This window comes from Nerophis ophidion, linkage group LG17 (assembly GCF_033978795.1).
Source record: "Nerophis ophidion isolate RoL-2023_Sa linkage group LG17, RoL_Noph_v1.0, whole genome shotgun sequence".
In the NCBI taxonomy this organism is placed as follows: domain Eukaryota; kingdom Metazoa; phylum Chordata; class Actinopteri; order Syngnathiformes; family Syngnathidae; genus Nerophis; species Nerophis ophidion.
In genome coordinates, this window is record NC_084627.1 from 50085504 (window position 1) to 50100794 (window position 15291).

The following is a 15291-nucleotide window of genomic DNA, read 5'->3' on the forward strand; positions in this document are numbered from 1 at the left end:
TATCAGGTTTTATTTTCTGTGTCTGGAGCAGGGTGGTCGAAACGGTTTTCCAATGAGGTACGGAAACATTAAAGGGGAACATTATCAGCAGACCTATGCAAGCGTCAATATATACCTTGATGTTGCAGAAAATAGACCATGTATTTCTTTTAACCGATTTCCGAACTCTAAATGGGTGAATTTTGGCAAATTAAACGCCTTTCTGTTTATCGCTCTTTTAGCGATGACGTCAGAACGTGACGTCACCGAGGTAACACACCCGCCATATTCATTTTCACATTACAAACACCGGGTCTCAGCTCTGTTATTTCCTGTTTTTTTGACAATTTTTTGTAACCTTGGAGACATCATGCCTGGTGGGTGTGTTGTCGGAGGGTGTAACAACACTAACAGGGAGGGATTCAAGTTGCACCACTGGCAACAAATCTGCCGCCAGACCTCCATTGAATGTACCAGAGTGTCTGCACATTTTACTGGCGATGCTAAGACAGACATGGCACAGAGATGTATGGATAACCTGCAGATGCATTTGCAACCATTATGTTAACGAAATCACAAAGGTGAGTTTTGTTGATGTTGTTGACTTATGTGCTAATCAGACATATTTGGTCACGGCATGACTGCCAGCTAATCGATGCTAACATGCTATTTAGCTGTATGTACATTTGAAAGTAGATACCCACATTTAATGCGAAACAAACACTTACCAATCGACGGATTTAAGTTGCTCCAGTGTCACAAGATGCGAAAGTCCTGATCGTTTGGTCTGCACTGTTGTGCCGAATTATGCACCCCCGCCGTTGCTAATAAGGCAGCCATGCTATGGGCCACTTCATTAGGTACACCCATGCTATGGCCGAATAGCGTCAATAGCTATTCGCTCAATAGCTTCAATTTCTTCTTCAATTTCGTTTTCGCTATCTGCCTCCATACTCAAACCATCTGTTTCAATACATGCGTAATCTGTTGAATCGCTTAAGCCACTTAAATCCGAGTCTGAATCCAAGCTAATGTCGCTATATCTTGCTGTGGTAACCGCCATGTTGTTGTATTGGCAGCCCAGTATGACGTCACAGGGAAATGGACAGTCACATCGCAAATAGCGAAAATCAAGAACTTTAAAGCTTTTTTTCGCGATATTCCTGGAGGTGTAAAATTTCGAAAAAAACTTCGAAAAATTAAACAAGCCACTGGGAACTGATTTTTATTGTTTATAACCCTTTTGAAATTCTGATAATGTTCCCCTTTAAAGGATGCTTGGAGCATTAAATATGATGAAAAAGATTCAATCATAATGCTACCCCAATTGTCAATAGTCATCCCTTCTTGAAGGTTAGACCAGTGTTTCCTAACCACAGCACCTAAAATATATTTCTCTGCTGTAGTCCATATGAGCCGTAGCAGTACCACTTTTCCACGATTTGTTTTATGACGTTTTTGTTATTGTTTACAAAAAAGTCCCTGGACACAGGTATTGTAAACACCTTCATGCAATGTTTTTGTCTGATTGTGTTTGTAAAATGTGATCAAAATGGGATCATTCGATTAACTGGAAATTAACTATCAGCATTATTTGTATGACCAATTTGCCCTTGTAGCTATTTAGTATTGGATCAATACACAAATGCCTAGTTTCGCCCAAAATACGTCAAATGAAAGTATCAAAACAGAAGATTAGGTGCTTTATAATTTTTTCGCAGGAAGGTAGATAGAACCATGTTACAACAGAAAGTAACCAACAATTAACAGGTAATGAACAATCGTTTTGAGAAAAGAATACAACCGGAAATTATTATGTCAGCAACACAATTAAGAAAGTTTATAATCTATTTTGGAATGTTTCTATTATTAATTTTTATAAATATTATTGTTATTATTATCATTATTTTGTGCTATTTATTTGAGCACATCACGACAAGGGATAAACCGTGGAAAAACTTCTGAAAGTTTGCATTAACATTTTTATATCAAAATGATCATAAAACCGTGAATTTTACCTGCATTTTGATGAACTCACGGACCGGTGACAGTGCTTATTTACGGAGAAGCACAAAAGCACAGAAAATACGAGTGATACAAGTTTTGCTTGCAGAAAAGAAGGGAACATGTGGACGTAGAAGTGCAGAGTTATTGTCAATTTACCTCAAGATACAAACTTAATTGGTTCTGATGCAGCTTGTACATTAAAACTCGTATTGATAAACATTTTCGTCCATTAAAATGAGTTGTAAAACATTTTATTGGTGGTTGGTCTCCCAAAACATCACCATTTTAACATGGAATATGTCTTTCTTGATAGGGATGTAACGATTAACAGTATTAATGATACACCGTGGTAAAACCCCAACGGTTAGTAATCCTGTTTTGGATAAAGATTGACTTTGAGAACCTCACGGACAGACGATGATGTTCATCTACTGAGCACATTAATCACTAGCTATCTTAAATGCTAACATGAATACTGTACAAGAGACAGTGGCTTCCTTACTTCATACCACAAACTAAGCATGTATTAACACATTGTAATGTACATAGAGGAATAGGACACAGAGGTGTCTAAACAGGAAGTGAACTCACGTGACGTCACATAGACCATCGTTTTTACACAACCCAAAACCAGTGAAGTTGGTACATTGTAAATAATTCGTAGATAAAAACAGAAATCAATGATTTTTAAATCCTTATCAACTAATTTTCAATTAAGTACACTGCAAATCATTACCTTAGAATTGAATGGCATCAAGTGTTACTGAGCCAATGTGGTGATATCTTTTACACACTGATGTCGGTTTTTGTAGCAGTACCGCCTGAGGGATCCAAGGTCACGGGCATTCAATGTTACCTGCAGTCATTTCTGCAGATTCTCTGAACCTTTTGATGATATTACAGACCTTGAAAGGTGAAATCCTTAAATTCCTTGCAATAGTTAGTTCAGAAATGTTTTTAAACTGTTCGACATTTTGCTCACGCATTTGTTGACAAAGTGGTGACCCTCGCCCCATCCTTGTTTGTGAATGACTGAACATATCATAGAAGCTGCTTTTATACCCAATCATGACATTCGCCTGTTCCCAATTAGCTTTTCCACCTGTGGGATGTTCCAAATAAGTGTTTGATGAGCATTCTTCAACTTTCTAAGTGTTTTTTGCCACCTGTGCCAGCTTTTTTAAAACATGTTGCAGGCATCAAATTCCAAATGAGGTAATATTTGCAAAAAATAATGTTTGTCTTTGCAGACTATTTAATTGAATATAACTTGACAAGGATTTGCAAATCAATGTATTCTGTTTTTATTTACCATTTACACAACGTGCCAACTTCACTGCTTTTGGGGTTTGTGATACCAAATACCCCGAAAAATTATAAAGGAAGAATACAAACATGTTTATACACTCAATAAGTGTGCTATGAAATGTTTATAATGTTACATCCCTAAGTAGTGTATAGGTCAATAAATGCCAAGCTATCTGAACATACATCCACATTTTAACTTTGTGTTACAGCTGACAAAGCAAACTAATGTAATATATCTCTCAATATATTGTGTTAATAATTACAATAAAGAAATAACAAAAAGAGCTGAGTGCACCCCTGATCTACAGTAAAGCAACAAAGTAGCATGTATTGTTCATTTGGTAAATTATTCCCTGAGATGTTTCCAAACTCATTTAAAACATGCTTTGGTCCACCGCTAATCACAAAGAATAACCTAACACTAATATTTTATCAAATTTAACACCAATCTCTGAATTGGCTTTTTTATTTGAGATCTTTAAGGTTGTTTATGATCAACTTCTTTCCCACTTTGTCAAATGAAAATATTGAGAAATTACGGTCTGGTTTTAAATAAACAGCAACGTTTTTAATGACCTGTTTTTAGCTGTGCCTTTAGTTTTTGTACATTAGCTTTTGATGGGTAGACCAAGGCATACTTTCAACTCACCTGGAGTCATGTGTGGCATTTAAGGGTCAACCCTAGAATGGTTCCAGTCATTTTTGACCCATACAAGTTTTTCTGTAAGCCTACAGGCTAGACCAGGTCAGCAACCCACAGCTCTTTAGCGCCGCCCTAGTGGTTTCCTGGCGCATTTTTAAAAAAAGGGATCGGGTAAGAATTTTTTTGTTGTATTTTTTGTTTAATGACAAACATGACACAAACCTTCCCAATTGTTAGAAAGCCCACTGTTTAATATGTTTGTGTGTATGCTTCACGGATCAGACCATACTTGTTCAACGGCCATACAGGTCACACTGAGGGTGCCAGTTTAAACAACTTTAACACTGTTACAAATATGCGCCACACTGTGAACCCACACCAAACAAGAATGACTAACACATTTTGGGAAAACATCCGCAATATAACACAACATAAACACAACATAACAAATACCCAGAATCCCATGCAACCCTGACTCGTCCAGGCTACATTATACACCCCGCCCCCTCCTGCGTCGGTTGAGGTGGGCAGGGTTGGGGGGGGGTGTATAATGTAGCCTGGAAGAGTCAGTGGTAACTGTATGGATTAGAGTATTTGGTGAACATCATTTTGTCCTACTAATTTCGTCGGTACTTGAACTCACCATTGTGTGGACTGTGACGCAACACTTTGTTTACATATAAAATCTTCCACTCCTTTTTTGTCTCATTTTGTTCACCAAAAGTTTCAAAGCTTTGTTGATGTTATTGACTTGTTTGAGTGCTAATCAGGCCTATTTGGTCAGTGCATGACTGCGAGCTAACCAATGCTAACATGCTACTTAGGGTAGCTTTATGTACATATTGCATCCCTATGCCTCATTTGTAGGTAAAGTTGAGCTCTGCTCAACATCTACTAGAAGATCTGTGCTTATTTTTGACGGCCTGCTTAAGCTGGACAAACACATTAGTTCTGTCATTCTCCTGGCATTCAATAAATAACAACTGGACTGTTTGGTTTGTCTTAGAGGACATTACGCCTCTAGTCCGAGCAGGCTTCAACAGTTGGTGCTCATAGACTTAGATTGGTTGGATCTAGTCTAGCAGCTGGTGCCAAAACCCAAAATATTTATACTCCAAACCAGGAGGACATGCCTGGGCAAGGATGGTTTACCCTTATCGTAGTGAGAAAAACAACTGTTGTGATGCAAACGAGCCATCCTACTGTCAAAGCCAATGACAAGTCACCCTTTTAAGCACTGAGGTATTGTGGGACAGAACGATGACTGTGGATCGACTACTACCAGTCCAAAATAGTCAGAATCCCCCATGTAAGGATTCCATTCAGTTGTCAACAAATGGCATTCTGGTCACCTTCTGTGACCAGAATGTTTCTAATAACAGGAGTTAGAAACATTCTGGTAACCTTCTGTGACCAGAATGTTTCTAATAACAGGCGTTAGAAACATTCTGGTTGATGGAATGCCCTGAGATTACAATGACCTGGATGAATGAGAACATTCATAGACATAGCTGTGTCATTAAATCTAGCTTCTCTCAGCTACGACTCCTTGTCAAACCCGATCTTCCACAGGCTGACTTTTAAAGAACTTCTCCATACATTTGTAACATCATGCCTGGGTGACTGTAATTCTTTGTACGAAGGCCTGCATCCTGGCCTCTCTTCTTTGGATCCCGGTTACTTTTTAGAAGCCAATTTAAAAATTGTATCGTACTATCGTTTTTAAGTGCTTATAGCGAATAGCCCTGCCTTATCTGAGTGAGCTACTTCAGCCGTGGAGGACCTTGAGGTCTTCAGACCACCTCTGTCTGGTTGGGCTTAAAACCAGGCTAAAAAACAGAGGAGATCGAGCCTTTTCAGAAGCTGGGCCTGGACTGTGAAACAGCCTTGCACTTTCTATTATCTTCTGAGTCCCTGAGCTAGTTTAAATCTAGACTATAACATACGTTTACTCCCTGGCGTTCAAATCCAGTTAGGCAGGATATCTTGGTTGTTTATTTTTCTATTCAATGCATTTAATTTATTTACTACAATGTAATATTTTAGTATTTTTATGTGATGTCTTCTTGCACTTTTAAGGTAGAATTGCTATTATAGCATCGTGTTAAAATGCACACGTGAGACAGCTTTGCACTATTTTACAAATTGTATCTTATGTCCATACAGCACTTTGGCAACTGAAGGTTGTTTTTAAATGTGTTATCTAAATGATTCAACTTGACTGAACCGATGCATAAAAGGATAAAATATCATCTCATGTTGTCTTCTTTTTTCATAGAGATTGCTTGGAGGGTGAAAGCCAATGACCGAGCGTATCATCACCTGCCAGAATTTGACAAAAAAACATTCCTGTGCATTAAGAAGAGCAAATATTCTGTAAGTGCAAGACGACCAACCTACTAACTTCTAATGTTAACTTGTCATTCTTGTGTAAACATAGCCAGAACTCGTAAACGTTATCTTTTATCTGACTTGGGCCGATACATCATGGAACAAAGATCAGTCTGTGTTGGTCTACTTAAAAAGTGTATTGAAGTCTCTGACTGTTACACAAGTGGTAATTACGACTGTCGAATAGCCTTTGTGTCATTACTGTACGCTTCTTGGCTTTGTGCTCATCAAACATTATGGTTTCAGGGAAATGCCATCAAGACGTACAAGTACAACGTCTTCACCTTCCTTCCACTCAACTTGTTTGAGCAGTTCAAGAGAGTTGCAAACATCTACTTCTTGGCTCTGCTGATCTTGCAGGTAAAGGTCTAGATGTCCTACTCACACAAAAGTGAAAAGGTATTGTCAAAGATGACAACAAACCACTGGATGGTCCCTGCAAGGGGATTCATTTAATGCAGTTATAGTACAGTATCTGCCTTCTGCTTTATTGCAAAAAACAATGAAATGATTATTGAACCATTTTAAAGCAGACTCTTAATTTAGCTGCCGACGCATTCGTTTATTATTGATTATTGTTATTATTTTTAGCAATCCGCTTGCTAAATTACTGTTAATAGTTACTTTACAATGCTGTTAAAATGTAATAAGCACTTTTTTGTTTGTTGTTTTGAGTATTTAAGTTATTTCTGTGAGATACTGCAAATATGTGTATCCAATATGAAGTAGTTACAGGACTGATTACATAATTGCTGATAGCGAAATGTAAAAAGTTTCAAGATCGTTTGAATTGTTACATTTTTTTGCCCAATTATAATCACACAAAATGCAGGGTGGCAGTGTAACAATCAACTAACTATTTAAATGACTTAATTATACATTTTTATGATCTACGGTATTTTGAGCAACATTAAGTCAACATAACTAAAAATAAGCAATAACTACTGTGTGATCTTCTTTAAATCTGTTGGATTTTGCCTTTGAAGTCCACCTGCGTCCATTAGCTTGTTTTCTGAGAAACGACAAACCATTTTGTATGATAAAAAATATTGATCTAGTCACTGCGGTATCGACCATTTACGGATACTATACTTGGTAATGATGCTGTCAATATTTGTTTCTGTTTACATCCAAGAGCTCTAGGGATAGCATGGCTTTTTATATCCCCTAAGCTGTGGAGTAGGGGTGTAACGGTACACAAAAAATTCGGTTCGGTACGTACCTCTGTTTAGAGGTCACGGTTCGGTTCATTTTCAGTACAGTAAGAAAACAACAAAATATAAATTCTTGGGTTATTTATTTACCAAATTTGTAAACAATGGCTTTATCCTTTTAACATTGGGAACACTATAATAATTCTGCCCACGTTAATCCACATTAAACTGCCTCAAGTTGTTGCTTTGATTAAATAAAACAAAACAACCTTTCTTCTACATATAAGAAGTACAACATTAAACAGTTTCAAGTCAACTCATCATGCTTAATTTATTACAGCATTTGGGAAGCCTGTAGTTGACTTTTATTATGTAAATGTTGTATTTTTATCAACATGTGATAGCAGGGACCCTGCTATTCAAAACTACGCTGCTACATTACTAATGATTAATGTAACTATAGCTGAAAAAATAGTACAATTGCAACAGGAGAGACTATTCATCCCTAAACACAATGGAGTTCAATGAAATAACAGACAGACAGGGCTTTGCTCCCCCTAAAACACACACACACACACACACACACACACACAGCAAAATGAGCTAACGTTACGCTAAAAGCTAATTAGCCCTCACCTCAAGCCTATACTGTGAGCGAGCTGAGCTGCAGTTTAATTTTCTAGAAAGTCAACGGGCTCATAGTGATGTTTGTAATAGTTGTGACTGGGAAGTGTTTTGTATAATTTGGGTAGAGTGCGCTGCTCCCCTGCTAGACGAATATCTTTGCTCGACGCTAAAGCATTGACTACATCGTTCTGAAGTCTGAATACGCACTGGATTGGCTGTTACATCGCTCTGAATACGCACTGCTGATTGTTTTTGTATGTAACCAATCAGATGGTTGTGTGGGCGGGACAACGCTTGCTGCTGAGACAGAGCCACAGAGGCAGAAAGCAGAGCAGCTTGTGAAGACTTCTGCTTCTAAACTCGTTCGATACGCCCGTGTGCCGAACCGAAACCCCCGTACCGAAACGGTTCAATACAAGTACACGTACCGTTACACCCCTACTGTGGAGTGTAGCATATTTAGCTTTTCCTCATCTGCTAGTCCTCCAGTGATAACGGTACTTGGAGGCGAAGATGAATGGCTTAGAGCCTGAGGGACGTATGTCATTTGTGAGACTCGTTGCTTGCGTTCCTTGCAATTTGCCGGACATAAAGTACAGGCCTAACGTTTGGACACACTTTCTCATTCAATGGATTTTTTTTATTTTCATGACTATTTAGTTGTAGATAGTCACTGAAGGCATCAAAACAATGACACCTATGAAGTGACAACCATTTCAGGTGACTACCTCTTGAAGCTCATGGAGAGAATGCCAAGAGTGTGCAAAGCAGTAATCAGAGCAAGGAGTGTCTATTTTGAAGAACCTGGAATATAAAACATGTTTTATTTTTTTTATTTTTTTGCTCTATGCTTTTTTTAACTTAAGAAACACTTTGGTTCAATTTAAAAGTTGGTGTAAACGTGCTATATAAATGAAATAGACTTGATTTGACTTGATTACACCTTTTTTTGTTAAGTACATAGCTCCACATGTGCTCATTTATAGGGACAATGCCTTTAGTGAAAATCTACAATGTAAATAGTCATGAAAATAAATAAAATCCATTGAATGAGGAGAAGGTGTGTCCAAACCTTTGGTCTCTACTGTGACTCCAGTGGGTCAACATGCATCATCTCGATTAATAAAAGCAGTGTCAGCAATGACTTCGACACCTTCATCCTTCACATGCGCGTCACATGTTTTAATGGCATAGTATGCTTGTCAAAAACCAATGAGGATCCCTGATATAAGCTAATAAAATGGTGCAGTGTTGCCTTCAAACTTTGTTATTGATCATTGTTAGAACTGGTAGTTTGTGTTGGTGTTAAAATCAGTCAGTGCACAACAATACAGGGTTCAAATAGTAAGGAGTTCAAGGTAAAACTGAATAGCTATTGCTTTTTTATTTTTTTATAAGGTCAAACAGTACAATTCAGTCTTAGGACAAACAAAAAGAGGACTTCAACATTGAAATATTTCTGCTCAAGTGTGAGTTGTCCTCATCTGCAAACAAAATGCCATCATTTTGCCTTTTTCCGTCAGTCTATTCCAGCTATCACCACTCTGCCTTGGTACACCACTCTGATTCCTCTGGTCGTGGTTTTGGGGGTGACGGCCATCAAAGACCTGGTGGATGATCTTGTAAGAACGTCAACAAACACATTCCCGTTCTTGCTTGATTACACTACTCACAAAAAGCAAGTAAGTTCTATCTGGTTTCTTTTCCTCCAGGCTCGGCATCGAATGGACAAGGAGATTAATAACCGGAAATGTGAGGTCTTGCTAGACGGCAGGTCAGAATGAGTTTAATTTCCCATTCGTTGTCCTCATCCATAAATAATTAATACCTCCGTAACACTGAAGTAGTCCTCATTTTTTCTCAAATGTTTGATGTATTTATTGTCACATCAGACTTACTTTACATACAAACTTTAAACTTTACATGCTGCATTATCTTTTGATATTTTCTCAGGTTTCAAGCGTCAAAGTGGAGGGACATCCAGGTCGGAGATGTTGTTCGTATGAAGAAAAATGACTTTATTCCGGTACGGTATTTACAAAAATATACTTTTTTTACACAGTGCTTGATTTGATAGTTTCATGGATGGATTCATAAAGGTTGCAGAATGAACTAGAAACACATTCAAGGGGCAAAGACCTCTGTGCCCCTCGAATGTGTCTGGAATCCAGACACTGAGCCGGATCACCCCCAAAGTATAATCACTTGTTCTTTATCCCATTTCTGGAACTTTCTAAAAGGTTCATTAAAATTCACCCATATCTTTTTGAGCCATGTTGCTTTTGTTCTATACCAGAATGCAAGAAACGCATTAAATGTTCTTGTCAATCATCCATTCCCCCAGTCTCTGTGGGTGGAGGCAGCACCGCTTACATACATACATGCATACATACATACATACATACATGCATACATGCATACATGCATACATGCATACATACATACATACACACGCACAGAAGTTGAGCCACGTAACGTAATCATAAGGTACTGTAGTACAAATGATCACTTGTTCCTTTACACATTTCTAAAATGTCCTAAAAGTTTTATCAAAATCTGCTGGCAGAGTATGTTGCTAACTTATTAAGTACCTAACTTACAAAAAGTAGCCTGCATAATAATATGCATAACTTCCTGGCGGAGGATTTACATGAAAATTGGCTTTTGATTCATTGTAAAAGTACAATAAATGCTTTGTTTATGAGAGATATTACACTGTTTTGTCAACTATAACACCAAGACAAGATGTCGAAGCTGGTTGTACTATTGATCTCCATTGAAATGGTTTAACATATTTAGTGCACAAAATTTATCCAAACAGTATACCTTCTATCCTATAATTTTCCCATACATGTCTGTTGAAGGTGGGGTGGTGGGAGTTTTGCGCACCCTTGCTCTGAGTCAATTCTATGTACGGTATAAAGTATCTTACCTAATCTGTTAAATAAGGCCTCCTAAAAGTATAAACAAGGTATGCCTGTGAATATTCTCATTCATCAGGTCATTGTCTTCCCAGGCTATCAAATCGACTGAAACTGGACTGTTCAGAACAAAGTTTCATAGCATGGACAAACTTCTATAACCACGTGGGCCCAACCAGTTAAATCATGGCATGATAACTTAAAAATACAAATAGGACAAGTTCAGATTGTTTTCTTTGTTTTACTTTGACCCGAAATAACGAGCAAATAATCCTCTGGACAAAACACTTCAAGTTAGTTCAATTCTGAAAGAAAAAATGGTGCTGTTTCAAAAACACCACGAAGAACACAATTAACCTAGATTTCATGTCAGTGTATCGACAAATTAATACAATTTTAAGCAGCGGTGGGTAGTAACGCGCTATATTTACTATGTTACAATCACTTAAGTAACTTTTGAGATAAATTGTACTTCTAAGAGTAGTTTTAATGCAACATACTTTTACTTGAGTATATTTATAGAGAAGAAACGCTACTTTTACTCCTCTCCATTTATCTACATTCAGCTCGCTACTCGCTACTGATTTTTATCGATCTGTTAATGCACGCTTTGTTTGTTTTGTTTGTCAAACACACCTTCAAAGTAGGATCTCACATGCCTGCGTTTCACCAATCAAATGCAGTCACTGGTGACCTTTGACTCTGTTTCACCAATCAAATGCAGTCACTGGTGACCTTTGACTCCGTTTCACCAATCAAATGCAGTCACTGGTGACGTTTGACTCCGTTTCACCAATCAAATGCAGTCACTGGTGACCTTTGACTCCGTTTCACCAATCAAATGCAGTCACTGGTGACCTTTGACTCCGTTTCACCAATCAAATGCAGTCACTGGTGACGTTTGACTCCGTTTCACCAATCAAACAGAGCCCGGCGGTCACATGATTAACTGCACACTTTTTTTTTTTTAAACCTTTATTTATAAATGTCAACATTTACAAACAGTTGACAATAATAATCAAAGTCAGTACAAAAACAGTACAAAACAGTATAAAAAACGTACAAAACAGCGCCAGGAGGATGTAAATTCAAAGTAACTAAAATAGAATGCAAAAAAAATATGTATATAAAATAAACAAAGTGCAAAGCCATGGGCTCACTCAATCTCAATAAATAACTTAGATTTGGAACACAGCATCATCGTTTTCACAGCTTTTTGCTTGTTAGAGGTAGACTGTTTTAATTTGGAGTTCTAAATCCTTTTAAAGGCATAAAAAACAGGTCGGGTATTGAGAAACTTACATTTATGAATATAAAACTTAGCCAATAGTATAATGAGCTTGCAAAGGTAAAATTCATTTTCAATTTTTTTTTCCAATACAGTGTAAAACCAAATATATATTATTTAATATATATTATTGTTTTAGTTGCTTAAGAGATACTCCTGGCTGTGAATTTGTTCATTGCTATGTTTATGTTTTTGTGCATTACTTGTTGCCGTCATCTTTAAACAAACAGGTTACTCATCAGTTACTCAGTACTTGAGTAGTTTTTTCACAATATACTTTTTACTTTTACTCAAGTAAATATTTGGGTGACTACTCCATACTTTTACTTGAGTAATACATCTCTAAAGTAACAGTACTCTTACTTGAGTACAATTTCTGGCTACTCTACCCACCTCTGATTTTAAGTCCCAGCCTGTCTAGATTAGAACAAACAACAAAAATAAAACACAAATAAAATGATTCTATGTTTTAACTACCTCATTTGTTACTTCCATTCTTCCCTTTTTCAATTTGCACAGAAGACAATAATTGCCACAGAACTGTGCAGCATTTTCAGTGTTTATTGTACTCTTGTTTGTTTTAAAACCCCGCTTTATATTGTACTTATTACTCTGTATACTGTATGCTCGCCCTGGTATGAACTATTTACTTGCCCAACAGAATTGGTATTGCGACATCCAGTGGACACATTTAGAACAGCAGTTTCTTTCATTTAAAAATGCAGGCAAAACACCTGTTTGGTGATGTGTGCCGCATGTTTGTCATCCTGTGCTAAACTGTAAATAAGTTATATGAAATTATTGCATATGATTAATCCCTTAATGCTCTCAGACTGTCTCCACCTTAGAGAATAAATATGTTCCAGCATCGTCCCTTCAGAAGAGAGCTATCCCGTCGAAGTCGGAGAGCCTTAACTGATGAAGCCTTTGGTGGGATATCTCTCATCTGAGAGGATGATGCCGGAACATATTTATTCTCTACGGGGGAGACAGTCCTAGGGCAAGAACTGATGATGAAGACTTCTAAGAGAAATTGCATAGTTCAGTTGCGATCAGTTTCAACGCCCTGAGAATACACAAAAGTACTTGCTGGTCTACAAGTTGTGCGTTGTCAAGTGGCTCAGATTGTGTTGTTTTCTTCTGTTCCTCACAGGCGGACATTTTGCTGCTTTCCAGCTCAAACCCAAACAGCCTTTGCTACGTGGAAACGGCAGAGCTTGACGGGTGAGTTCCCCATTTCTTCAATTAGAAACTCCCCAGGTAAAATAACGGTTTTGTAAAAATTTGATTTTCTTTTTTTACATCAAATATTTGTATCTTTTTGCCAGAAGGAAATGTTTACAGAAAGTTTTATAATAAAATGGAGACAAAGACAAATCAAAACATAGTGTGAACAATAATAATAACTTATTCAGCCCCCAACCATAGACAACCAAAATTAACCGTACACAAACATCAGTAGTTTGTTCATAATAGTAAAACAGTTAGCAACTGAGGAAGTAGGACAGCTGAGTGAATTAAGACAAATGACTCAGGTGAGGTATATGGTCAAGCCAAGGTGTGGGGAAAAACAGTACAAACTGATAATTAAGCAAGATTAGAATAACAAAGCGATCCCCGTATGTTTTGAACAAACATCTTTGCAATTACCTGTCAAGAGAGTTTAAATCTGGACTTTATGACTTTTGTGATTCTTTGGTCTTACTCGATGTCAAACCAGATACTTAACAGAAACAGATCATTCACTCACTTTTGGTTTGTTAATCTCTCTATTCTCCATTTGATCTTCTTTGCTTATGTTTTATTCTCAGAGAAACCAATTTGAAGTTTAAGTTGGGACTCCGAGTGACTGATGAGAGACTCCAGGAGGAACGTCAGCTGGCTCAGTTTGATGGTGACTCCTGCATATTGTAACATTTTTTTTAAAGTTACATTGTTTTAACTCTCTGGGGACATTTGATTTTACTTATCTTCAAAGCCAAAAATTTCCAGAGGTTTTTGAAGGTCATTAAAAACATATTTTTGTGTGCATGTATTGTATGTGTATCTATGTTTATATGTGAGTATATATATATATATATATATATATATGTATATGTGTTTATATGTATATGTGTATATATGTATATGTGTATATATGTATGTGTATATATGTATATACATATGTGTATATATGTGTATATATGTATATGTATATGTGTATATATGTATATACATATGTGTATATATGTATATACATATGTGTATATATGTATATACATATGTGTATATATATGTGTATATATGTATATACATATATGTGTGTGTATATGTGTATATATATATATATATACATATGTGTATATATGTATATACATATGTGTATACATGTATATACATATGTGTATATATGTATATACATATGTGTATATATGTATATACATATATGTATATATTTGTATATATGTGTATACATATATGTGTGTGTATATGTGTATATATATATATATATATATATATACACATATGTGTATATATGTATATACATATGTGTATACATGTATGTACATATGTGTATATATATCTGTATATATGTGTATATTTGTATATATATGTGTATATATATATATGTGTGTGTGTGTGTATGTATGTATGTATGTATATATATATATATATATATATATATATATATATATATATATATATATATATATATATATATATATATATATATATGTATATGTATATGTATATATGTGTGTATATATATTTATTGCCATGCCTTGCCTTGCTTTAGGGTATTGTGAAATAACTGCCAGAGTATCGTGCACCTGTCAAAGAATTGAACTTTGAACTTTAACATGAAAAAAAACCCTCGCAGGAAAAATCATGTGTAATGGAGTTATTCGCCAAAAATATGACCAAAATTGGGCAACATTAATACTGGAAGGACAAACAAGTCAGTCTTTGTCCTGTGAGGTTGATGCACACATG

The 15291-nt window shown here is 36.5% G+C and overlaps 1 protein-coding gene across 2 annotated transcripts in view; it reads left to right on the forward strand.

The window, feature by feature from the left end:
• Positions 1-15291, forward strand: part of atp8b1 (ATPase phospholipid transporting 8B1) — a 70356-nt gene that overhangs the window by 21965 nt on the left and 33100 nt on the right. For both annotated transcript variants that reach the window (XM_061877131.1, XM_061877132.1), the window contains exons 3-9: positions 6216-6313; positions 6575-6688; positions 9633-9731; positions 9822-9883; positions 10063-10135; positions 13472-13542; positions 14130-14212. In XM_061877131.1, coding sequence (XP_061733115.1) covers positions 6216-6313; positions 6575-6688; positions 9633-9731; positions 9822-9883; positions 10063-10135; positions 13472-13542; positions 14130-14212 — 600 coding nt within the window. The remainder of the gene's footprint in view (positions 1-6215; positions 6314-6574; positions 6689-9632; positions 9732-9821; positions 9884-10062; positions 10136-13471; positions 13543-14129; positions 14213-15291) is intronic.